Here is a 26,664-nt window from a genome sequence, read left to right as displayed (position 1 = left end):
GGCTCTGTGGTTTAACCCACAGCGCCACCCGCGTCCCTATTACTGTTCTAACAAAGTGCTAATACAGTCCACCATTTTGTTTTCATCCAAAATGTGTTTTTATGGTCTGTATTATTTTCTTAATACTATAATCTAATACAAGTTTGCCATGGCCTTTGTCTAGAACAATAAACTTATGAACTTGAACTAAAAAAAAAATCAGTTTAAGGTTCATGATACTTTAATGACAACAAAAAAGTTCATTAAATGGACTGTTGAGACACCCAAGAGTTTTCAGGTAGTCTAAGGTGCAGAAATATTCCAGAAGTGCTCCTCTGCTCTTATTATATCTACATCAGTTACATTTAGAACTAACAGTGTTAAGATGACCCCTTATTCACTGCCAAATCCCATTAAACTTTCCCTTCTCTTCCAATTGCCTATAAAATGTTACATGAAATGACACAGCTTGGATTCGCAAGTGAAAAATGATGGCCAGTATCACTTTATTCTTCAGTATCTTAGCAGCAGCAAGTTGTACATAAATAGATATAAATCCACTTTTTAAAAAAAACGACGACGCAGTATATTACATTCAAGAGTTTTGGGTAAGGTGACGATAGTATCCTCGTCAAAATACAGGTCTGATCTGCGCATATGGCAGAATGTGAGGTGAGAATGAGATTGTTGTAACCAAATATGATGGACTGGACTGTTCTAATTCAGACTGCAGATGCGGGAGGATTTTAATGCTTTTGTTTGTTTAAAAAGTAAAATAAAATAAATTCTCTGCTCATGGAAAACTAGCACTAGCGGAAATAGTACAAAATCAATGACTTCTGCATTAGGGCCAAACTACATGGTTTGACCCTCAGTGTGTGATTCTTCTTTCAGAAACTGCCAATGTGCTGAGTGGCAGAATTCTGATTGGGAACTTGGTTTGCAATGATAGGGGAATTTAGCCATCTCTCCCTCCTGCCATCTAGATCAGTTCCTCACACACCTCCCAATGTGTAGGTGGGGACAAGCTCCCATTTCTCAAGGAAGAAAACATGAACTCAGGGGAAATCTTAATGCTTAAAGTCATACAACTTGGCTCTTAGTGAAAATTCTGCAGTCTGGTGTTCTCAGCCTTGCCTATGGGCAAGTTTGCAACCTATGCCATTGATAGGTTTCTAGGTCATCGTGTAGTTTCCTTGAATTGACAGATCACATTTCAAACTCCTCAAAGCTTTTTAAAAGAACGCTCTATGCTCTGGGAAGCTCTATACGACATACAATGAAGATAACCATGTAGTTGTGATCAGCGGATGAGTTGTTCATTCTTGTGACCACACAGTCAAGGCCCATGGATTGGTAGTCAACACCCACTTTCTCTTAGATCATCTATAAATACATTTCATAAGTCTGCACACTGTACACGGGCAACATATTGTGTTTCCTAGAATATTTTAGTCTCTGATGTGCAAATCTGAAGAACTGATTCTAAGTGTTTTCATGGACAATTCTGTGCCTCTGCAGGACACTGTTGAGTTCCTGAATAACATTTGCTGGAAGCTGCTTATCAGATTCCTGATGGGTTTGGCCAGTCTTGCTTTCATTTTTCTTTGGCGACTTGCATTCCTTGTAGGGTCTTTGGGGTAAGTCAAGAACGTCGGCCCCCGTGTCATCCAAACAGATGAGGCTCCGATGTTTTCTCGCACGGGTTCGGGCTTTTTCCTCCTTGCGTTCCAAACACTGAGCTACCAACGTCGCTTTTTGTTTTAAACCTTTCCTCTCTTCGGTTAAGTCACTTTCAAATTCCAGTTTTGAATTCTGAAGAAAGAGGAGCACAAGTTGAAATGCATGCTCAATACACCCCCAAATAATTATCTGTAGCTCATTTAGTTTGAAAGCAATTGTGGCCATTGTTTGTGAAGCAGACAAGAATTTTTATATAACTTTCCCTCACAAGCAAGGCTTTCCGCTGCTACCCTGGGATTGCTATATTTCCAAATGTGAAATTCCAGACAAAGTTGTTGACATTTTTTGGCTGAAGTTGTTGAATAAGCTTTTTTTTGGGGGGGGGGGATTTTAAAGCATTAAAAAAAAAAGCCCGCCCTAGTTGCCATATGTCCAGGCCTTCCCAGACATTTTGCTGATTCAGCGAAAATATGCCTGGACGCCATTTTGACATCCCAATTCCAGGACATGTCTGGGAAAACCAGGACGTATGGCAGCCCTCCTTCTGAGAGAGACATGGTTTGAGACAACACACAAGATTGATGTTGTCTCCCTCGTGGTGCCCTCTCTCTGCAGCTCTCTGTCTCAAGAGGTTCGGTAATCTCTTTTCTGGGTTCTATGGGAATGGAAATCTTTCCTTTTTTAAAAAAAACTTTAATTTTGTTGCTGCTTAATGTACTGAGTTCTTGGTTTCTGTGTTCTTACTGCTGCTGTTGCATTACATTCATTTAAATCCATTTATATTTATTTATTTTACTTTATTAAGTACTTTAAAAAAATCATTCAATTCTAACCCACACTTCATCAGTTGATCAGTTTTAATATTTTGTTGGGCGCTGTCCAGAGTGGGTGGGGCAACCCAGTCAGAAGGACAGCATAATAATAATAATAATAATAATAATAATAATAATAATAATAATATCTCAGGGTGGAGTCCAATACAAGCAAATGTGTGTTTTGAGAGCTGGATCACATTATGATGGTTTGTAAGCCATTTTATGGAGAGGAGCAACAGGGTATACTTTTTTAAAAATAAGCAAATAAAGAAGTTCAATACTGAGATGAGCTCCATTGCATGCTACTTCCTATTCTGCCGTACTGAGGCAAAACAGAAAAGGAGATCATTGTATCGTTAGCATTATGAATTTCTAAAGTGCTTAGAGCCGGGATGTCCCTTCAGATGTGGTCTAACTACAATTCCTATCATCCCTGACAATTGCCCCAATGTCAGCTAGGGCTGATGAGAGTTGGAGTACAACATCATTAATCTCAGGGTTGTGGATTTGAGCTCCATGTTGGGCAAAAGATTCCTGCATTGCAGGAGGTTGGACTAGATGATCCTCACAGTCCCTTCCAACTCCACAATTTTATGATTCTAAGATCATCTGTGGGGTACCAGGATTACCATCTCTGGAGAAAAAGAAACAAGAAACTACAGTGGTACCTCGGGTTAAGTACTTAATTCGTTCCAGAGGTCCGTTCTTAACCTGAAACTATTCTTAACCTGAAGCACCACTTTAGCTAATGGGGCCTCCTGCTGCCGCTGCGCCGCCAGAGCACTATTTCTGTTCTTATCCTGAAGCAAAGTTCTTAACCTGAAGCACTATTTCTGGGTTAGCGGAGTCCGTAACCTGAAGCGTATGTAACCTGAAGTGTATGTAACACGAGGTACCACTGTATAATGTGTACAAAAATAAGAAGAAGCTGCAGACCCTTCTCCCCAAGGCTTGTAACTTGAGAGACTGAACACATTAAAAAAAAATATTGAGAGAGAAAGGTCTGCTTGAAGATGCCAGAGTGAAAAATTAATTTTGAGAACAGTAGAATTTGAGCCAGATGAGCATCAGGAGGTCCTGAGTACTAATGCAATATGTGAGAATGGATGTAGTTAAGGAAGAGAAGATATAATTTAGGGTTCATAAAGTAGAAGGACATAAGAACATGGAAGGATTTGTGGAGGGACATGGAGAAAGAAGAAGAGAAAGAAGAGAAATCAGAACAATAAAGTCGTTAGAAAGTCAATAGAAGATTATCATCATTAACATCCGCTGTGTATGGAAAGTTTCTTTTGTATTCCCAAACTGATAACTCAAAAATGAATCATAACCACATAGGCAAACCATCTGTTATGCCCCCATGTGTATATGCAGTGATTTCTAGTCAAGTTGGATGGGTAAGTTAGAGCTATAAATTTTATTTTCTCCCTACCTCACCTAGAAACAGAACTAAACACTCATACCCAAAAGACACAACTGCACTTCTTGTGGGAGCACACGATTCATCTTGCAAGGCACATATGTTGAAGAAACAAATCCCAACAGACCCTAAATGTCTGCTGCTATACGAGGAGGCCTCAGTTGCTATGGTTCCAGCCAATTTCTTCTTCAAGTTGAACAACATTATAATGGAAATATATGGCTGCTAAGTTCCAGATGAGGCTTAATTTACTATTTCAGCTGTTTAGTGCAATTCTAGATATACATTTTTGAGAACTTCCCAGCTTTGGGGTGGAATAAGCAGTGATATGGCACAGGAAAAGAGTGAAATTATTCTTTGATGGATGCATTAGAGCTCTTGAAGTGCAATAATTTTTCATTTAATTCAAATGGATATTTTGTCCCCTAGATAAGACTTCTATTTAATGAAAAATTAATCTGACAGAAAAAAATAAATAGAATTATTTATGAGTGCCGATGCAGTTACATGAATCTCACAAAATGCGCCACAGATCTTTAACATCAACATGTTATTATGACATAAATTCAAATATTTAATATACAGAACTAATTCCATACAAAAGAGAGTGTGTATATTATCCTTTGCCTTCAGTTAATGGATGCCATTTTTTAAACTGTTAAATTTCTTTCTTTAATATAGGCCGGAGTGTGCTATGTTTGTGCAACTGCAAAGGTCTCTGCATTAGGAATATCTACTGTTCTAATTATCACTGGACTAGAACACCTACAAAAAGTGGAGTAAGATAAATGCTAATAACCAGATATATCCAGCAACCCACCTCTGATGTGTTGACTTTGGTTTTGGGCACACTTCTTTCTTGTTGGATTGGTATTAAAGGCAAGCCACCAATTTTTGGATTTTTAGTAACAGATTGCTTTCTTGTCTTCCCATCTGGTGGCCAGATATCACTGTGCTGTGGAAAATTTGTCAAGTCAGAGACATTATTACTGCGAACTGCAATCTCTTTAGTATACAAAATTAAAGCAGTATATTTTAGAATGCAGTGGGGTTCTCAAATGTGAAAAAAAGCAATGTGGTGACCTTTGAAGCCCTTCTAAGGCAATTGGTGACCAATGCATGCAGGGACTATTGAGATTAGGCCTGTCAGCACCCCAGCTACAAATTAGAGAAGCCCCCAGCAAATCTACGCTCATCACCAGTCAGAAAAAGGCCACACTCTCCATATTGCCTTAATGCATTCTCTGCTGTTAGCTTGCACTTGATATAAACAAGACTGCAAAACATCTTTTAAACTGACTCTTGTGGGAAAGTTGTCAGGAGCTGAGGAACATCTAGATCACCCCTGGAAGATGATCTGATATTTGGCAGGCTTTATCCCCTCAGATCATCTAGATCAGCCTTTCTCAACCAGTGGGTCCCCAGATGTTGTCGAACTACAACTCCCATCACCCCTAGCTAGCAAGGCCAGAGCTCTGGGATGATGGGAGTTGTAGTCCAACAACATCAGGGGACCCACAGGTTGAGAACCGCTGATCTAGATCATACCTAGAATGAGCTGAGGAACATCTAGATCATCCCTAGAAACCATCTGATATTTGGCAGGCTTCATCCCCTCAGAAGGGGGAACCATGTCTGCAAATCACATCCAATTCTGGAAGACTATTAAGAAGTTACAGACTTAAAAATATGTAAATGTTCCCAGCATGAAAACTCCTATATGTATTTGCCAAATTGGGGACTGGGGGACAGGCAGCTTTGCCTGTAAATTCCATTCACCTTTGTAAAAAGGAGTGTGTGTGTGTGTGTGTGTGTGTGTGTGTGTGTAGATAGGTAAAGGTAAAGGACTCCTGGACAGTTAAGTCCAGTCAAAGGTGACTATGGAGTGTGGCACTCATCTCGCTTCTCAGGCTGAGGGAGCCGGCATTTGTCCACAGAGAGCTTTCCGGGTCATGGGGCCAGCATGACTAAACTGCTACTGGCCCACGGAACACAGTGACAGAAGCCAGAGGGCACAGAAATGCCGTTTACCTTCCCACCACAGCAGTACCTATTTATCTACTTGCACTGGCATGCTTTCGAACTGCTAGGTTGGCAGGAGCTGGAACAGAGCAATGGGAACTCAACACTGCTGCGGGGATTTGAACTGCTGACCTTCTGATCGACAAGCCCAAGAGGCTCAGATAGATAGATAGATAGATAGATAGATAGATAGATGATAGACAGACAGACAGATAGATAGATAGATAGATAGATAGATGATGGATGGATAGATGATAGATAGATAGATAGATAGATAGATAGATAGATAGATAGATGATAGATAGATAGATAGATAGATAGATAGATAGATAGATGATAGATAGATAGATGATAGATAGATGATAGAGACATTTTCAGATTGCCCATTGACTAATGGGAATGAAACAGATTTTAGGATAGAATAGATAAGATTTGAACCCAAATATTGATTTGAAGCAGAATGGTGCCAAATAGATCTGAAACAGACCAGACTGCTTCCAAAGGTGCTGATTCTTGGGGTTTCTGTGCACCCCTAGGAGTGAGGTGGTGTCGCTCTGTATATCAAAGAGGCCATTAAGTGTAATAAATTAGAAATCTCAAATGATGTGAACATCTCCACAGGGTAGCAATAGCAGGCCCTCAAAATAATTCAGTAGTGGGGAGATACACCCCTCCCCCATGACCAAAACGGTGAGGGCAACCTTGAGATACAGAATGAAATCAGAGAGGTATCTAAAATGAGAAAGGTTTTATTGAGGAAATATGTCATGTGTAGTTTACAATTTATGTTGATAAGGTACATTTTTGTTTAATGAGTGTGTGGGTGTGTATGCATACAGACAAATGCATTAATACATACCTAACACATGCATTAAAATGCAAAATTATTTTCAAGAACCCAGAGAGTTTTTCTTTTGAATAATGATATAAAAGAACTAATACCTGTGCAATAAAAATGCTGCTTAGCCAATCCAATTGGGAATCCTGTCCATCACAGCACAAATGCCTAGAAGACACACATTAATTAGCGTGAATTCAGTTGCAGTGACATAATATACTACACAAGCAATGCCGGTGAGGTTGGCACTATAATTGTTTGCAATACTTCAGAAAAATCTAAGCAATAATGGAGAAGACATGGATCAAATCTGAAGATACATCACTATGCATGCTTAGCGGACAGATTCTGGCATTGGTAGAACTCATACTTTCAGTCCTTTAGTGTCTAGGGGAAAAGCAGTCAGTGTGCTATAGTAAAACAAGTGTTAGTCTTGAATTTGGGGTATCTGGTCTCAGATTCAGGCAAGAATCTCTTTGGGTGAGTCATTCTCCTCATTTAATTAAAAAAATAGTCATACCTTTCCAGATGCAATGAAAAATGGGAAATTGTTTCTGTGCCAATTACTTACCAGTGATGTTTTTCAGAATACAATGTAAGACCCCAACTGCAAAAAACAGTAAAACAATTAACACATACTTATTGTGTGTGTATATATAGAGGGGGGGGGAGAAGAAGTACACATTGGAGTTTAGGTAAAGGTAAAGGGACCCCTGACCATTAGGTCCAGTCGTGGCCGACTCTGGGGTTGCGGCGCTCATCTCGCTTTATTGGCTGAGGGAGCTGGCGTACAGCTTCCGGGTCATGTGGCCAGCATGACTAAACCGCTTCTGGCGAACCAGAGCAGCACACGGAAATGCCATTTACCTTCCTGCCAGAGTGGGACCTATTTATCTACTTGCACTTTGAGGTGCTTTCGAACTGCTAGGTGGGCAGGAGCAGGAACCGAGCAACGGGAGCTCACCCTGTCACGGGGATTCGAACCGTCGGCCTTCTGATCGGCAAGTCCTAGGCTCTGTGGTTTGACCCACAGCGCCACCCACGTCCCATTATGAAAGCGAAAGCCCTTCAACTTTGGATACCAAGATGCTGTAGGACCACAATTCTCACCATCCCAGACTATTGGCTAAGAATAATGGGAATTGCATCCCAGACTATTGGCTAAGAATAATGGGAATTGCAGTCCAGCAACATCTGGGGCAGAGACATAGCTATTTGGGGGGCCTAGTTGGGTCCCCCCATGAAGCCTCCAAAAGGGCTCCATTGAGGATCCTGGCCTCTGTATGTGTGTGTACAGATATGCGCATGGGGAGGGTGCCAAACTGGGTCTTTGAGTCAGGTGAAATAAAGCCTAGTTCTGCCCTGAGGTTGACAAAGACTGCAGCATAAGCCATGGGTTGTATCAAACATTGCCTGCGGACAATTGCCCTATCTGCCTGCGGACTGTCTCGCCAGAGTGGTGCATGCTCTGGTTATCTCCCGCTTGGACTACTGCAATGCACTCTACATGGGGCTACCTTTGAAGGTGACTCAGAAACTACAACTAATCCAGAATGCGGCAGCTAGACTGGTGACTGGGGGCGCCCGCCGAGACCATATAACACCAGTCTTGAAAGACCTACATTGGCTCCCAGTACGTTTCCGAGCACAATTCAAAGTGTTGGTGCTGACCTTTAAAGCCCTAAACAGCCTCGGTCCAGTATATCTGAAGGAGCGTCTCCACCCCCATCATTCTGCCCGGACACTGAGGTCCAGCGCCGAGGGCCTTCTGGCAGTTCCCTCATTGCGAGAAGCAAAGCTACAGGGAACCAGGCAGAGGGCCTTCTCGGTAGTGGCGCCCGCCCTGTGGAACACCCTTCCAGCAGATGTCAAAGCGATAAACAACTACCTGACATTCAGAAGTTTTTAACGTGTGATATTTTACTGTATTTTTGGTTTCTATGGAAGCCGCCCAGAGTGGCTGGGGAGGCCCAGCCAGATGGGCGGGGTATAAATAATAAATTATTATTATTATTATTATTATTATTATTATTATTATTATTATTATGGCCCTTCTCCCCTGTAGCCTGCTTAAAAATGCTTCTTCGCAGGGTCAGGAAGACCTACTGAATATTGTGGACACTGTGTAATGGGGCAGTGGGACTGCATGTTTCAGGCAACAAACCCAAGTGGATCGTTGGTGGGCCCTGATTCCAGTGGTGCAAAATGCTGATCAATACCACTTCAGGGCAAGGTCCCTCAGAAAAAAAATTTCAGGCAACTTTTTGAAGATTTCTGTGCTGTCTGGCCCCATCCTATTGAATGTACTCTACTCAATGTATTTTAGAGGAATGATCTCACACAACATATACAAAACAACAACAAATGGGGAATCTGTATTTGCGTATCTGCTCTTACTGCTCATGAATGGAAGGGTTTTTGGAAAGATTAGTGATGGGGGACAGTGGAAGACAGGGGTGCATTCTCACTGTATTCATTAGCTAGGAGCTACCTTAAGGTAAAAAGGTAAAGGACTCCTGGATGGTTAAGTCCAGTCAAAGGCGGGTTGAGGTGCTCATCTTGCTTTCAGGCTAAGGGAGCCAGCGTTTGTCCACAGACAGCTTTCCAGGTCATGTGGCCAGCAGGACTGGTGCAACGGGACACCGGAACATAAGTCAGAGTGCACAGAAATGCCGTTTACCTTCCCGCCACAGCAGTACCTATTTATCTACTTGCACTGGTGTGCTTTTGAACTGCTAGGTTGACAGGAGCTGGGACCGAGCAACGGGAGCTCACCCCATTGCGAGGATTCGAACTGCCGACCTTCTGATCGGCAAGCCCAAGAGGCTTAGTGGTTTAGACCACAGCGCCACCCACATCCCAGCACATGCACAGAAGTATGCACCCAGTTCTGGCCAGTATTTATCCCAAGTATGTGGCCTACAGAAAGTTAGCAAAGGGTGATTGTCATCCCTGGGCCAACTATCCTTTAGTCACTCCCAGTTTAAGTTTTTCATCCAGTGCTTTGAAATTTTGTTGAGTTATATGCAATAAACCAATAAAGACAAAATAAGCTACCATTTGCCAGCCTGAGGGAAATTATGGTCAAACTGTGGTTTGGTGCTAACTAAGGTTAGTAAAGGGACGTGGGTGGCGCTGTGTGTTAAACCACAAACCCTAAGACTTGCCGATCAGAAAGTCAGAGGTTCGAATCCCTGTGACGGGGCGAGCTCCCGTTGTTCGGTCCCTGCTCCTGCCAACCTAGCAGTTCGAAAGCACGTCAAAGTGCAAGTAGATAAATAGGTATCGCTCTGGCAGGAAGGTAAACGGCGTTTCCGTGCACTGCTCTGGTTCGCCAGAAGCGGCTTAGTCATGCTGGCCACATGACCCGGAAGCTGTACACCGGCTCCCTCAGCCAATAAAGCGAGATGACCGTCGCAACCCCAGAGTCGGCCACGACTGGACCTAATGGTTAGGGGTCCCTTTACCTTTACCTAAGGTTAGTAAAAATGCCAGTGCTGAGGTAACAATAGCTGAAGTAGTGGCGAGTCTGCAGGATTTGGCAATTGTGCAGTACTGTGCCTGCACCGAGTCAAAGTTGTACCTCAGGGAAGGCAAATGTTTCTTCTCTGGATCTGAGCTTGACACCGAGATGATCAAATTAGTGTGTTTTACTGCCTCCCACATTGAATATCTGCCTATCACTAGAATTCAGGTCAGAGGATCGGAGACAATTTAAGCACATAACCAATACAACCCACAAGAGACAGCATGCTGAGATAGAAAAGGGTGGTCAATAATGCAATTTCTTAGTACAGAAGCATTAGGACCACTTGGGTAAAAGAGCAACTAATATTATGGGGATGCAATTTAAGAGCAGGACGAAACGATGGATATAGATTAGCTTCCTTGTTTTCGTTGGTTGTTAAAAAGTTTTGTGTTCCTGTCTTGTCAATAATGCAGCATGCCTGGCTAGAAAGAAACCAACACAGCCTTTTCTTTCATCTTCTTTTCTTACTTTGTTGGGGGCTTCAGTTTCTTCTTCACTCCAAGATACAGTTTCAGTGATTTGACCGGCAGCACTTTCTCAGGCTTACTACTCTGTTGAGATCAGAAATGTCTAAATCAATGGAATGGAAATGTACTAACTGGAATGCTGGAGTATACACACACACACACACACACACACACACACAAACATATACATATCGCCCATTATCAGCTTTTCTTCTGGCTATCCCTTCTTGCCATTTCATTACAGGCCAATTTATTCCAAATCGTTCTCCCTTTCAATTAGCATGTAAACAGAAAGCATTCGTCCCTGGGGTGCATTTAAGACGAAATGCAGAAAACTGGTTAATTTTGCTTATTTGACTATGCGGTTTGTGGAAAGTAACGACCAAAGATAGTGGGGGGGGGGGATACAAAAGGAAAGAAGCGGAAACTCTTGAAATATGAAGAATACTACAGTCCTACCTCGGCTCCCGAATGCCTTGAGAGTCGAACGTTCTAGTTCCCAAACCATTGAAAACCAGAAGTGAATGTTCCCGTTTTCGAATGTTCTCTGATTTGAGTGCCACACTTCCGTTTTGAGTGTTACACTGACGTCTGTCTTTTTTTGCTATTTATTTTGCGTTTCTGTTTTTGTGGCTCTTATTTTGCTTCACTGACTGTGTGGAACCCATTTTAGCTACGGATTGACTGATTGTGTGACTACAGTACTTTGTTGATTGCTTTCATTTTATGGATCAATGGTCTTGTTAGATAGTAAACTTCATGTTAAATTGCTGTTTTAGGGGTTGTTTTTAAAAGTCTGGAACGGATTAATCCATTTTGCCTTACTTTCTATGGGAAAGCGTGCTTTGGTTTTGGAACGCTTTGGTTTTGGTACGGACTTCTGGAATGGATTATGTTTGAGAACCAAGGTGCCACTGTACTGGGAAAATACCATTAGAAAATGAGAAGAGACCTTCATTGGCCTATTTCTAAGGATATGACAAGCTAAATCCCCACCATAAATCATTACACAGCTCTCTTTTGGGGGATGGATCCACCAGGAATCCAGAAAAGCTGAACCCAGTTTCATGGGAGCCCCTCTACATTCTCTTAACTTCCTCAGGCTCAGGATGGCACACATGTACAGTAGCATCTCATGACTTTCAGGCAAATTCAACTCACTGCTGAGCTCTCTCTTTTCCTTCGTATTTTGTGGCTAATGGGCCTTGCAATGTTTCAAAAATAATTTTTAATCCAATTCTGCCACAGTAATAAAAACAGCCATTCATGCAAAAGAAATGTACTTATTAATCTAGGTATGCACAAGTGAATAAGTTTTTAAATGATAGCTTAGCAGTGTAATATAACATTTTCAGGCAATTGATTGGTAATATTGCACATAATGAAATAAACATATCTGTGCTGACATCATCTGATTTAGAGGACTTTCAGTGGCATGTCTGAAAAAAGGCATTAATTACAGGGTAAATAAAGAAGCATTAAAACAAAGAAAGGCGGTGGAGGGGTAAGGCAGCAGAAGGGGAAAGGTGGGGCAAAATTGGAAATGGGAAAGGGAATTTTTTTGCTGGAGCATTTTAGACACGCTTCTCATCAATTAAAAGGTAAAGGGACCCCTGACAATTAAGTCCAGTCGTGACCGACTCTGGGGTTGCGGCACTCATCTCGTTTTATTGGCTGAGGGAGCAAGCGTAAAGCTTCTGGGTCATGTGGCCAGCATGACTAAGCGTTTCTGGCGAACCAGAGCAGCGCACGGAAACGCCATTTACCTTCCCGCCGGAGCGATACCTATTTATCTACTTGCACTTTGACATGTTTTTGAACTGCTAGGTTGGCAGGAGCAGGGACCGAGCAATGGGAGCTCACCCCATCGCGGGGATTCAAACCACCAACCTTCTGATCGGCAAGTCCTGGGCTCTGTGGTTTAACCCACAGTGCCACCCGCGTCCCAGGTATGTTATATACTTGAAATTAAAAACTGCAGAATGACATCTACATTAGACTTCTTAGTGCAGAACCACAAAGAATTTTATAGTGCCAAATAATTCTTTATTGCAAAGAATTTGGTAGTGACACCACCGGGGAAAAAAGTTTGCCCAGGATTGAGATCGCTCACCTGTCCTATCAAGTTCAGAACAGACTACTCACTTATCCTGACATCACTACTATATACAGAGCACAGCAGTAATGTTGATCAAGAGCACAGAATTATAAAGGAGACCAACATCAGGACAATGGGGTAAATTAAAGGAGAGGTGAGGGGACTTGACAAGAGGATAGTTAAACACAAGTTCTTTGCAACGTTTTGTCCTGAAAATAAATGATTCAGTCATTATACCAAGGCAATATTTTATGCTTCTATTTTTTAAAATATGTTTCCATTCTTTTATAACAAATAATATGGTTTTCTGTTTTCTTTTTCTTATGTACACATCACCACGAGAAGTGAAATGTTAAGGGGAAAGTTATGAACAGGAGCAATTTAATGGTATGAAATGCAAAGTTTAAGGCAACTTATTAAATCAACCCAGTGATAAACACTTGCCAAGTGCTAATTAAGACTTCAGTCATGCCCAGTTACATGTGCACAAGTTTTAAAGGTGCCAATTTGTACTCACAAATGTGCCAATTTTAGATTGTAGCCCTAAATAATTAGACATCTTTTTTAAAACACAGCAGCCATGCCAATTAAAGGACAGTTTAAGGTTTTTTAGAAAAAAAATCTATGCTTAATACCATCAAAATATTAACACATACTTAACTGGTCAGCTAAAAAGAAAAAAAGTTCCATTTTTTCCTTAGGAAACACAGAAGCTGAGAAAGGAATTTCACTTTCTCCCTTAACATTTTATGAAAGGGCCATAAATCAAGATGTTCTGATGAAACATTGCTAACCAATTAATTAAAACACTTGAGAAAGCAAAGATAATACTAATAGTATAACTCTATACATATCTACTAAGATGTGGGCCCTTTCGAGTTCAATGGTACTTACTCCCAAGTAGGTGTGTTTAGGATTTCAGCCGTAAATATGTTAATCATCCTCTTGAACAATAGAATGTATAAGGATAAAAAATGTGATTGGCTAGTAAAAGGAGGCCACAGACCATGTTTAAATACTTCGGAGTCTGCCTTGCCAAGTCAACAGAGCATCCTTAATGCACTCTGATTTGGAGACCAAGCCTAACTTCTAATTTCAGCTCTTATTTCAACATTAACTATGGGAACCCTGGATTGGTGAGCACCCCATTCCAGGTTCTGACTCATAATTTATTGGACCCAGTATTCAATTCACACAATGGAACAGTTGTCCATTCAGGAAGCATGTGGTGTTAACTGAAGCCACATTAACAGCCAAAAAACATGGTGACCATGTTCACATCTTCTTTTTTGAGGAGGAAGACACATGCCTGGTTTATGTTGGACAGTTGGAAGCTTGTCTAAACCAAGCACCCATCACAATGGGTGCATGTCTGGTTCCACCATGGCTTCTACTTGGCCCTGAAAGGTACCAGTCTTAAGTCCATTAAATGGCATGATCAATGTGTGGATATGAAAGGTAAGGTACTTGTGCTTCCCTTTTGGATTTCAAGATTCCCTATCACGAAAACATCCCATCTTCAAAGAAGAGTAGATAACTAAAGAAAATTTGTCCTTAGAGACTGTTATTTTACAGCCTTGAACTTCACCCCTCCTACATTATCCAAAGCACTCTTTCCCAATATTGACGTTCCTCCTGCTATCGTTTTTCCTCTTCACCATCATAATTTACTCAGATTAGGCCCTCTCGCCTGTCTCACGCTTTCGCTTGGACAGACTCACTGATGGTGAGAATACAGAGAGAAGGGAACAAAATAATTTTTCCTTGCCATATGATTCTTTCTTTAAACAAACAGACTACTCAAGCTCCACAAATCAGTGAGGTGCCTATTAAAAGTGTTGGCAACACATTCGACATTCACTCAAGTGTGTTTGGATTAAATGTTACATTAATCTCCACTCTTGTGCAAAGCAGAATAAATTCCTTTTGAAACTCTGACTTTTTTATTTTTTTGTTATACTGTATTGTACTGGCAAAACCCAGAATGTTTTCCAACTTTTCACGTCGGCAAGCAGAACAAAAAGCGTCTAATGTCAGTTGTCAAACCCAACGTGAAAAGAAGGATTTTAAGCATAATTGCTCGTGATTTAAAAGGACTCAGTTTATACCTTCATATCCTTGTAAAGGAAAAGATTTCCTTCCCGCAGAACAAAATAACGCTCCTGAAACTTATTTCCAGACAGTAATTTGGATGGTTCCTCTTTGTATTTCAGATAGCTGGCTTTTACGGTGCCTTCTGCCTTCTTTTCTGTCAAGATGATAAAAAGAGCACAGTATTTTATTTTATTTTTTAAATAAGCACTCTGCGGAGTACCAAATTTCATAAATCCTTAACATTAATCTCCACAAACAGAATACAGAAAAAAATAAAGATCCTTTGACTGCCTCAATTTATTTTAAACACGGTTGCCCTTGGCAGACGAAAGGCTTATGCACAGTTTGATTACTTTAACTATGGTTACGTATTACACCCTGAATACCGGATTTAAAGTATTGGCCAACAAATCAGGATGTGAAACCCATTTTCATTCAACCAGAGTTAACTGTTCTGCCTGGATCAAGAGAACAAAGGTGAAGATAATTTCCTCTTCAGAACATGAAATGAGAAGTAGGTGTCTTCTTATACCTTACATAACTTTTAAAGGAAAGTGATGCACTCATTTTTCAAACAAAAGGCATGGATTAGTTTGACAAGTTAAACCATGGTTTTGCTGGATGCTTGGAATCTTAACCAGGGTAAGGCAACAAATGGTCATCAGCAGGGTTAAGGTAAAGGGACCTCTGACCATTAGGTCCAGTCGTGACCGACTCTGGGATTGCGGCGCTCATCTCACTTTATTGGCCGAGGGAGCCAGCGTACAGCTTCTGGGTCATGTGGCCAGCATGACTAAGCCGCTTCTGGCGAACCAGAGCAGTGCATGGAAACGCCGTTTACCTTCCCACCAGAGCGATACCTATTTATCTACTTGCACTTTGACATGCTTTCGAACTGCTAGGTTGGCAGGAGCAGGGACTGAGCAACGGGAGCTGACCCCATCGCAGGGGATTTGAACCGCTGACCTTTTGATCGGCAAGTCCTAGGCTCTGTGGTTTAACCCACAGCACCACCCACTACAGCTAATAACCAATCTCTGGACACATCAGCACCACTTTGCAATAGAAGGTCTAAAGGGAGGAGGCCTTTACAATGAGGTCTACGGGAAATGGGAGGGGTGTTGGAAGGTTTGGCAAGATCCAGGGGGTGGACCGTTTGGTGAGGACAATTGCACTGTTCCCACCCGCTATTGCCAGCGATTGGGAATTCTCAGTAGTGGGCATTCTGGGTAATGGCACCCACCCTATGGAACGCCCTCCCATCAGATGTCAAGGAAATAAACAACTATCTGACTTTTAGAAGACATCTGAAGGCAACCCTGTTTAGGGATGTTTTTAATGTTTGATGTTTTTAATATTCTGTTGGGAGCCACCCAGAGTGGTTGGGGAAACCCAGCCAGATGGGAGGGGTATAAATACATCATCATCATTCAGAAGAATGGTGAAGGTAGAACTTAACCCTCAGAATTAGCAGCCATTAATAGCTTTGCCCTCCATGAATGTGTCTAATTCTCTTTTAAAACCTTCCAACATTTCATTTTTGAAGTTTCCAAACCTCTCGTTTTCATCAGCCCCTGACTGAAGGAGTATAAATATGTCTATATTAGATGGGAACCACAATGAATTGGGGGGGGGAGGTGTTGGATGAGAAGGGTAAACTGACCTTCAAGGGTACACCCCCACAGAGTTCAATCCTCCACTTCTTTGAGATTGGAAGTAGCCTCCCTTTCTGGACTTTGCTATGGATTATAACCAGTTGCTGTATTTGGAGTTGGGGAGAAAATTTTCCCCTCACGTAAATTGACCAAACTGGTGTTTTTTGCCTGCCTCATGACAACTGTCACAACTTTGGAGGGTAAGGCATTGGATGATGCCTTAGTCGTGTTTGGAGGGGAAGCTATAAGCCTCTGCCGGCACCTCCAAGGAAACGGGGTATTTTGTTAAAGGGATCTCGGAGGAGCTGCTACTGTCTGAATGACCAGACAGGGCTAAGGCCACAACTCTCTTCCAAAAGGTCAACCAAGTATGGTAGCACCTATTTGATGTACAGTGGTACCTCGGTTACATACACTTCAGGTTACAGACTCTGCTAACCCAGAAATAGTGCTTCAGGTTAAGAACTTTGCTTCAGGATGAGAACAGAAATCGTGCTTCGGGGGCACAGGAGCAGCAGGAGGCCCCATTAGTTAAAGTGGTGCTTCAGGTTAAGAACAGTTTCAGGTTAAGAAAGCACCTCCGGAACGAATTAAGTACTTAACTCGAGGTACCACTGTACAGTCGTACCTTAGAAGTACGAACGGAATCGTTCCGGAAGTTGAACGGAATCCGTTCCGGAAGTCCGTTCAACTTCCAAAACGTTCGAAAACCAAATCACGGATTCTGATTGGCTGCAGGAAGCTCTTGCAGCCAGTCGGAAGCCACGGAAGCCCCATCAGATGTTCGGGTTCCAAAAGAATGTTCGCAAACCAGAACAATCACTTCCAGGTTTGCGGCGTTTGGGAACCAAAACATCCAAGTTCCAGGGCATTCAGGATCCAAGGTACTGTATGTCATAGGACATCCTCAACGTTGGTTCAACCTCTGGGTAGGCTGGTTTATATAAGTTACACCCAGGGCTTCTTTCTCAGGGGGAACTCACCAGAAGTCAGTTCCGGCACCTCTCAGGTGGGTAACATTGCCATTTTAAGTGAATGAGGGAGGTGTTCATCGGTAGTTCCAGCACCTCTCTTTCTAGAAAAACAGCACTGGTTATTTCCAATGCCTAAGCCAAAACTCCTTATATCCGCAATCAATAAAGCTGTAGCCTCATTTGAACCAAAGGATTGTTGCCAATAGCAGTCATTCAACTGCACTGCACAGAGTGGGGTGGCAGGATCACATTGTCTGGGCACGCAGTTCCCTTGGTTTATTTTATTCCAATAACATCTGGCTCCTTCCAAGACTGAGACTTATTTTCCTGCTGCCTATGATAGCAAGATAAGGGGCTGCTCTCTATTTTTCAAAAGAAACCTTCTGTAAGCACACTGCAGTTAATCTATCAGTCTTGGGAAATTATAGGGCAAGGTGATGGCTGCACTCCAATGGCCCCATACGACACTTATCTCACAGAAACCTCTTTGAAACTTGAAAGCTCAGCCAAGATTAACATATGAAAGTCTTTGTTGGGAAGTGACATGGAACATGACATTCTTTTTTAAAAATGAGTTTCTCTCATACATACCGTTGTATAGCTTCATTGTGTCTGCTGTCAGAAACTTCTTTACGACAAGATATGCACTGCTGGGGTTAGGCAAAGAACTCCAATGGAGAATTTGCTCTAGAACATTCTCAGTATAATGCAAAGGTCGTTCTGGGAGGGGAGAGGGACAGAAAAAAGCCGTAACTAAGTAAGATTAAATTCTTACTTTCCATTTACCATAGCTTCCGTTGTGGATCTTGCTATATCACGGAAGTCAAATTATGTATTCTGGCCAGCACAACTATGTCAACACAACTCTTACATCTGTCTATACATTGCATCTGAGCTATTTGTACATAAAATATACAGCCCTCTTCTCTGTTTAAATCAGGGGTCAGCAAGGTCTATCTTGTCTGGGCCGGATCAGTCCTGCGGAGATTCAACATGAAGTACATTCACTCCTGTCTTCATAGATTACATAGACCAGCTGTGATAGAGAGAATCACACAGCTACAATGTTGACTTAATAGAGGAAGGGCCATAGAAACTGTATCCTAAAAATCAGGTGTTGACATAAGGGTTGCAGAAAGAAAGAAGGGGGCCATAATATAGCAATAATGTCTCCTTTGCTACTTGCTCCCCCTCCTAGAAATCACTTTTATTTCTTAGATGTGAGGACACGTATGTGTGCAGCTGCCCATGCAATCGAGGACCAGACCTGAAGATGGGATCCTGTTCTACATGCAAAGCCTGCCTGAGTAATTAAGAGGCCTTATTAGAATCAAGTGTTGAGCCTGCACAGACTCCTCTCTTCAGGCTCTGTGTGCATGGACAGTGGGGAAGGACAGCGGATAACTCACTCGCTGGATCATCACCTTGTCATGGTGAGAGGTCTTGCACATTCCTAAGATCCTTGTGAGCAAAGCCGCCAGGAGTCTCGTACTCCCAGCAGGGTCACCCAGGGTGGTAAGGTCAAAGGGGAAGAGCTCGAGAAACATTGATCCAAGAAGTCCCCAATGGCAGAAGAGGTGGAGGATAATAAGTGGTATGTTGCAATGGCTGTGAAGGCAGATGAAGGCTGCAGCAGATAATAATCTACCCGTCGTCGTGATACTCATGCCTTACTGTGAAGACTGTGCGTTGGTCAGTGTGCACTGATCTCCACACATAAAACAAATTCATGCACAGGTGTCTTTGCCTTTACCAAAGGTGTCATGGGCTTTGAAGGTGCTCAAACTCGGGAGAAACGTGATAAGAGGAAGGCACGCTTGGCAAACCCTCACCATTTCCAACTCCCGCCCGGAAACCTATGTCCCCACTGTGGAAGGACATATGGATCCAGAATTGGCCTCCACAGTCACCTACATACTCACTGTTAAAGCCATGTTCATGGAAGACAATCTGACTTGGCTACAAGGGATCGCCAAAGAAGAAGACAACAGCGGATGAGGAGGAGGAGCAGGGGTGCCATCTCCTTTGGGTGCCCCCAATAACATTGGGCCCCCTCCCAATATTCAAAAGTAGCAGAGAAGACCAAGCATGGAGCTGAGCATGGCACAGCATCAGTGGCCGGCTCCTTCTCCTCCTCCTCCTGCCACAGAGGGATAGGAGCAGCCCCTGGAGGGTGGCAACAGCAGCAGCAGGAGCCATGGCCATTAAAGTCATGGTGCTGCCACATTCGGCTCCACCTCAAGCTCCTCTGACATCCTGACGTCTCATGTGCGACATCACATGCTGCATGATGTCATCACCCCCCACCCAGCAATTCTCCTTCGGAAGCCAGCACGAGGAGGAGTCAGTGGACACAGTCAGGGAATTGTGTGAGCTAAAACACCCCAAAAGGCCTTGTGAGAGTGGCTTGGTTCAAATGCCATGCTAAGCCAAGCCATGGCTTGGCATAAATATGGAAAGAGGTTGCAGCCGCTCCCTGGTCATTCTGCTGCTACTCTGAGCTAAGCCATGGTTTGGTTTAATGTGTTGTCTGATCCCGGGCAAATCACGACAAATCAGACAAATCACGAACTGCAAGCCATAGGACAAATCTTGGTTACAGTCGTACCTTGGTTGTCGAACGCCTTGGTGCTCGTCCATTTTGGGTCCTGAAAGCCGGAAACCCGGAAGTGAGTGTTCCGGTTTGCAAATGTTCTTTGGAAGCCGAACATCTGATGCGGTCTCCCCAGCTTCCGAATGAGTGCAGGAAGCTCCTGCAGCCAATCGGAAGCTGTGTCTTGGTTTTCAAATGTTTTCAGAAGTTGTACAGACTTCCAGAATGGATTCCGTTTGACAACCAAGCTACGACTGTATTTGGAGAGAGCCAAACCACGAGACCAGGTTGGGACAACATGCTAAGCCAAGTCATGCCTTAACTCAGCACAGAGCTCCAACCGGGAAGGAGCAAAGCAGTTGTGATTTTATTCCATGAGCCCACACACTGTGCTAAACCATGGTCTGGCTTAGCATGAAATGTGAACCACACTACATCCCAGTCTTGAGCTGGGATTCCACCAAACACGGCAATTCTCCAGCGAGTTCTTCAGTGTTTACAGGTCTTTACAACATGAAACACACACTCCCTTGTTGGCAGGGCAGAAAACTGATTATAGAATGAATTGTTGCATGTTTACACAGTAAAAGCTTCTGAAAAATTATAGCAGTTTTTGGAAGGGGGCGTACTGCCTTAGGAGGAGTTTAAAAAAGGATATAAATAAAGGGTTTTGTTTAACCCTTACAGCAGCTGTCTTCCAAAACCAGTTAAACTTAATGGCAATTAACTCTCACACAAATATAACATCTTATCTTCAGTTCCACCTTAAAGCAGAAGCTTCAGTAGAAAAAAGCAGCAAAACAAGACACATCCACTAAGAATGTGTGTGCTCCCAGAGCAAACACCTACTGCTTTATTTATAGTTGCGTTGAAGACCATCTGTCATAATGGATTATATGGTACATAAATCATCCTATTGAAATGCATTAGTTATTTTACTGGCAACACACCTCATTTGCAAACTATCCATCATATAGAAATTACTGCAGAAAAAAATAAAAATAAATTATATACTAGAGATCCCATTTTTACAGCAATCCCTCTGTATAAGACCAGATAATTTTGCCAATTATTTCTGCTGGTATATATGTAAATAATTCAGTTTATCTTTAATATTTCAGTTCCAATATTTCAGACATCTAAGCTGTCAAACTTACATATACCATTATTCGGCTCCCAAGGTCATTATGTGTCTTCCGGTAAACAGCAAGAGAGCTATTTGTTCCAATCCAACAATAAATATCAGATGGAAATTGCTTTCTTGAAAATGTAAGGTTTTAATATACTTCTCTTCCCAGAATTTGGTTTCAGCCAGTTAAACAAATTCTAATTTGAAATGAGATTTTTTCTTTTTTCTGTTTTTAATATTTAACTCCCCACAGAGCTGAATTGCACCTTAAGGTCTTTTTGCTTGGTCCAAGGTCCTACTGAGATGCATTAAGGTGGTATCACTTCAGAATGCAGATAAAGGAATGCTGAGCTCCAAGATTACATGTATACAGTGGGGTTTTTTGGACCTCAGCATTCCTCTATCTGCATTCTGAAGTGATACCCTTAAGTAGCCCCTGAAAAAAAAGCACTGCATCATAGAAGTCATAAAGAAGTCAAGATGATATGGCCAAGGTAGCCCTCAGCACTGTGCACCCTTAATACAGCTCTGGGCAATCCAATTAGAGTTAATATTTGCATTTATTAAAAAAAAAGTTTAAAACAAACTACCACAGCCTAGACAGCATCTTAAAAAGTAGAGACATCACCTTGCCAACAAAGGTCCGTATAGTTAAAGCTATGGTTTTCCCAGTAGTGATGTATGGAAGTGAGAGCTGGACCATAAAGAAGGCTGATTGCCGGAGAATTGATGCTTTTGAATTATGGTGCTGGAGGAGACTCTTGAGAGTCCCATGGACTGCAAGAAGATCAAACCTATCCATTGCGAAGGAAATCAGCCCTGAGTGTTCACTGGAAGGACAGATCGTGAAGCTGAGGCTCCAATACTTTGGCCACCTCATGAGAAGAGAAGACTCCCTGGAAAAGACCCTGATGTCGGGAAAGATGGAGGGCACAAGGAGAAGGGGATGACAGAGGACGAGATGGTTGGATAGTGTTCTCAAAGCTACCAGCATGAGTTTGACCAAACTGCGGGAGGCAGTGGAAGACAGGAGTGCCTGGCGTGCTCTGGACCATGGGGTCACGAAGAGTCGGACACGACTGAACGACTAAACAACAACAATACCACAGCCTTTTATACAATGAAAACATCACAGAACGAATAAATACAGATATACAAAGACAACACCAAAATAGGGAAGTCACAAACCTAGCTCTTCACTTTCAATCACTTCAAATGTAGCCCACATATCATCTTTATGGGGTGTGATGTTTTTTATTCCCAATATGTCATTTGTCAATTCTTCTGCTTCCATTATTGGCGATACCTGCATGGAAGACCACAAATAGTCTTGAAATCATTAAAATAAGCCCTAAGACTGTAAATTGTGCTGAAGGTTTATGCTCTCAGTCACAGGACAAATACCTGCCCAACTTCTATAACAAGGGCAACTGCAAAAGAATGTTGATACATTTATCAATTTTTTTACCCAATTCATCATTAACTGGGTAACAAAATATTGGAAAGGACTCATATTGTTTTAGAAAAACAGAGAGGGGGTCCTAAAAACATTCTTACCATAGCATTCTTACTTAATTAAACATTTCTCAAAGTCTAGAAGAAAAATTCTATCATAGGATTTCTGCTCATTTACTGCTTACTGTATTTCTCCAGGCTTTTAAAAGCAATTTCCCTCCTTTATTCTATATGCTTAAAGAATAATGGAAAGCGACAATATTTCATTTGATATAAATAAATGGTTGAATTTTTGTTTTTTTAAAAAAATCCTGGTGGTATGGCTTGGGGAAATGACATTTGGTTCACCATATGAGAACAAACTGGTATGCTTTTGCTATGTGTGTACATCCACGCATAGAGCACACTAAAGTCAGAAAGGAATAAATTTATTTTGCTTTCCAAAAGAGTAACTGTATTATTATTATTATTATTATTATTATTATTATTATTATTATTAAAAACACCTCTGTGTTGAGGTTTGAGAGCAACACCAACAAACCCACGGGTCTTGCTTCTGAGTAGATATGGTTAGGCTTAGTCATTTTAATCTGATGGTAGCCATGGCGAAAACTGAAGCACGTCAGTCTTTAATCCACATTAGCGTATTTTTCGTTTTATAAGACGCACCTGACCATAAGACGCACCTAGTTTTTAGAGGGGGAATGCAAGAAAAAAATATTCTTTAAAGGGGGTGCTGAGCAGAGCCTGTATGCATCCCAGGCTCTGCTCAGTGCTCCCTTTCATGAGCCGCATGGAGCGTGTGTGCGGGGCTTGCAGGCTTTTCCCCGAGGAGGGAGAAGGGCAGCCCGTCACTGATGGGCTGCCCTTCTCCCTCCTCGGGGAAAAGCCCCCAAGAGGACACACGCTCCACGTGGCTCGTGAAAGGGAGCACGGCTCTTGGGGGCTTTTCCAGGAGGTGGGAGAAGGGACTGAGGGGCTGTCCTCTGTCCCTTCCCCCACCTCCCGGAAAAGCCAGCAAGAGCCGCGTGCTCTTTAAAGAGCCACGTGGAGCGTGTGTGTGGCTCTTTAAAGGGAGCACTGAGCAGAGCCTTCTGCCTGCATTCACTCCATAAGACGCACACACATTTCCCCTTACTTTTTAGGAGGGAAAAAGTGTGTTTTATGGAGCAAAAAATACAGTAGTTAATCCTGAACAGTTTTCTCTCTGCTCATCATTGGGTCTCACCTGTGCCACACACACACACACACACAACAGATTACCCATAAGTAAAGCAGTCCTTGGCAGAAAAAGGGTGCCACCCTGGGGTGAAAGAGTATAGAAAAATAAATGATCCAAACCCGTATTATAATGCTGCAGTCCGGCTCCTTTCTTTCCACATAAACTTCAATTAGCATGTCTCCTGCCTGGGAAACCTAGAATAATAGGTAGTTTACAAAAATGGAAATGTTAAGAAGATATTCCAGATTTACGCAGCTACAATGTCATGCTTTCCTCTTGCATGCAAATCTGAGGGGGGCACAGGGTATTCCCATACAACCAAACGAAACTCCTATTGTTCTAGGTGTGTTTTGCAATGGAGAGTTTCATTCATGCAAGCAGTTTCTGAGCTCTGGGTGCAGTACTGCGCCTAAGATTTCAGATTAAAACTGCAGAGTGGAAGGAAAGATGGACCTTTTTCTGCCTTCCCACTTCCAGCTACTCTCTGAAGACTGGAGAAGAGACCCTCTTAAGAATATTAGGGGGTGGGCAGGTGAGTGTAAAAATCTAAATGTGGAAATATGGAAATAACGACGAGAGGCAGGATTGAGATTTGGAGGTATGCGTCAAGATCCAGACTATGGAAAGTCCCAAAAATTAATAATTGCAATTTGGAAGATAATTTGATCTTCTTTTTTTATTTTAGTTTTTTATTTTTATTGGATTATGATTTGATATGTTAATTGGATGTTTTTAATTGGAAAATTAATCAAAACAATTTAACAAGAGGGGATGGGCAGCTGAAGGACTAGACCATGTGAAAAATGAACATAATATTTTAGCTGCAGTTCCTTCATTTTCAGCTTTGTATTGTGAGCCCATGGGCTAACACACACACCCCAGTCCAGAATAAGGAGACACCACACAATGATGTATGGGGTAAATTAGGCCACAACTTTATTGATTTCAGATGTAGGAAACCTTGGCTTAGGCACTAGATGGCATCCCTCACATCCCCATTTGGGTCTGAGGATGTGCAGGATGTGAGGGACACTGCAAAACGAGAAATTTACACAGCATGCCACCCACTTCACCGATATTGGGAGTTCGATCTTACGACACCACTCAGGGCCAGTGACTCCCACAATCACCCTTTAACGGGCCCTGCAAACCCTGCAAACACCACCGCATGGGGGTGCATAATAATGCTACCCCCATTCCAAAGATAGACTATAGGATACCACCAAAGCCTAAAATTGCCACCCGAGACTGCGAATGAGGGGACAGTCGGCAGGAGCCTGCCCTCACATGACCCTCGCTTCGCCCCCCAGCCAGCCACTGATTGGTCAGCCGGGTACGGGGGTGGAGTGACAGCCAGCCCAAAGGTGGGGGTATCACCCAGGCTTGGGGAAGCCCCACACCAGGTCACAAACCCCACCCACCTCTTGATTGGTGAGCGGTAATTTTTGCTATTAAAAAAGTGTGCCTAGACATTCTATTGTTGCACCCATAACCTAGGTTTAAGGTGTTATTCAGCTCTGAGCTTTCATATCTCAGTTTCTAACACTGCTCCACACGCAATGTTCCTTTCTTATACATGGTGAACTGAGCTCGTGTGACTACATCCGTTGCCACATTTGGGGCACAGATTTGATATGGGTCTTGGGCACCCCTTCCCCATATGTGGTTTACCCTTAGATGCCCTTCCAGCAGATGGGCTGGAGTGGAACAGCAATGGCTCTACCCAATGTCAACGCCAAACCATTTTCTACTGTAACTGATGACGTTGTGGCCATATTCAAGCCCAGATCACCCAAAATGCTGTTGTTCTGTGTGGTTATTCAACTCCTTAGGGAACTGTGGGGTCACACAAGCCCCTCATCACCAAAAACCTGAAAGAGGGGGAAGTCTCTGCCTGATAGGAGGTAGAATTTCACCTTGGAGGAAATCAAACTACACATGCAAAAGAATGGAGGAAGGCAGGATTTCCAATTCACACACTTGGATTAGTTCAGATTGCCAGGGGTGCTAATTTGGTAGAGTATGCAGGAATGTTAAGTCTGACCCCCAAAAACTCCACACATGTAACAAATTGTGGGTGTTGCCCAACATGAGAGTGGAGGATTGTTACAGTGCATGAATTGGGGAGGGTAAATTTTCCATGGGATGGAGAAATATATCTGTGCTTCTTGGATTCTAACTGCATCTATTGGAAACAATGAGACTTTATTTAGAGGAATTTTCTGTAGAAATACTGCATTTTCTGCAGCTAAACCCACAACATCACTATGTTTGAAAGAGTCACATAATGGAGAAATTAGGACTTTAAGGTCACAGTGCCTTCTGAGAATTGAAACTAATGGAATCATTTGCGAGGGGAGAAAACATTACAAAGCGACTTTGAAGAAAGCTTCTTAATTATACTGGCAACGATTCAGAAAAAGCCTATTTCCTGGTGAAATTTGCTTTTTAGATGATATTACGGGAAAAAGGTTGGAGGAAAGAATGAAGTTGACATTTGATTTCCACTGGGCGTATGTAAACAACTGAGCATTCGAGGAAGGAAAAAAATGTGTTGCAAATTACGGCAGCAAACAAAAACAGCTGGCAAAGTGTTTGGTGGGCAGGAAAAAAAATGAAGAACCGTTAACGAAGTGCCAACTGGAACGGAAAACAAGGTCATCGTAAGTGACATGAGAAGTAGGAGATTTT

General features: G+C 42.5%; 1 protein-coding gene across 3 annotated transcripts in view; it reads right to left on the bottom strand.

The window, feature by feature from the left end:
* Positions 1-461: 461 nt before the first annotated feature.
* Positions 462-26,664, bottom strand: part of ARAP2 (ArfGAP with RhoGAP domain, ankyrin repeat and PH domain 2) — a 125,553-nt gene continuing 99,350 nt past the window's right edge. For 2 of the 3 annotated variants that reach the window (XM_053402548.1, XM_053402547.1), the window contains 9 exons: positions 24,093-24,167; positions 22,485-22,602; positions 18,166-18,294; positions 14,960-15,099; positions 10,755-10,837; positions 7,329-7,364; positions 6,862-6,925; positions 4,718-4,852; positions 462-1,794 (listed from right to left, as the gene is read on the bottom strand). In XM_053402548.1, the coding sequence (XP_053258523.1) occupies positions 1,465-1,794; positions 4,718-4,852; positions 6,862-6,925; positions 7,329-7,364; positions 10,755-10,837; positions 14,960-15,099; positions 18,166-18,294; positions 22,485-22,602; positions 24,093-24,167 (1,110 nt within the window). In that variant the 3' untranslated portion in view covers positions 462-1,464. The remainder of the gene's footprint in view (positions 1,795-4,717; positions 4,853-6,861; positions 6,926-7,328; positions 7,365-10,754; positions 10,838-14,959; positions 15,100-18,165; positions 18,295-22,484; positions 22,603-24,092; positions 24,168-26,664) is intronic. The other variant, XM_053402549.1, reaches the window with a different exon arrangement.

The sequence above is a fragment of the Podarcis raffonei genome, chromosome 9, assembly GCF_027172205.1.
Source record: "Podarcis raffonei isolate rPodRaf1 chromosome 9, rPodRaf1.pri, whole genome shotgun sequence".
Taxonomy (NCBI): Eukaryota; Metazoa; Chordata; class Lepidosauria; order Squamata; family Lacertidae; genus Podarcis; species Podarcis raffonei.
Note: the sequence above shows the minus strand (reverse complement) of the source record. Positions and strands in the feature narration are given on the sequence as shown.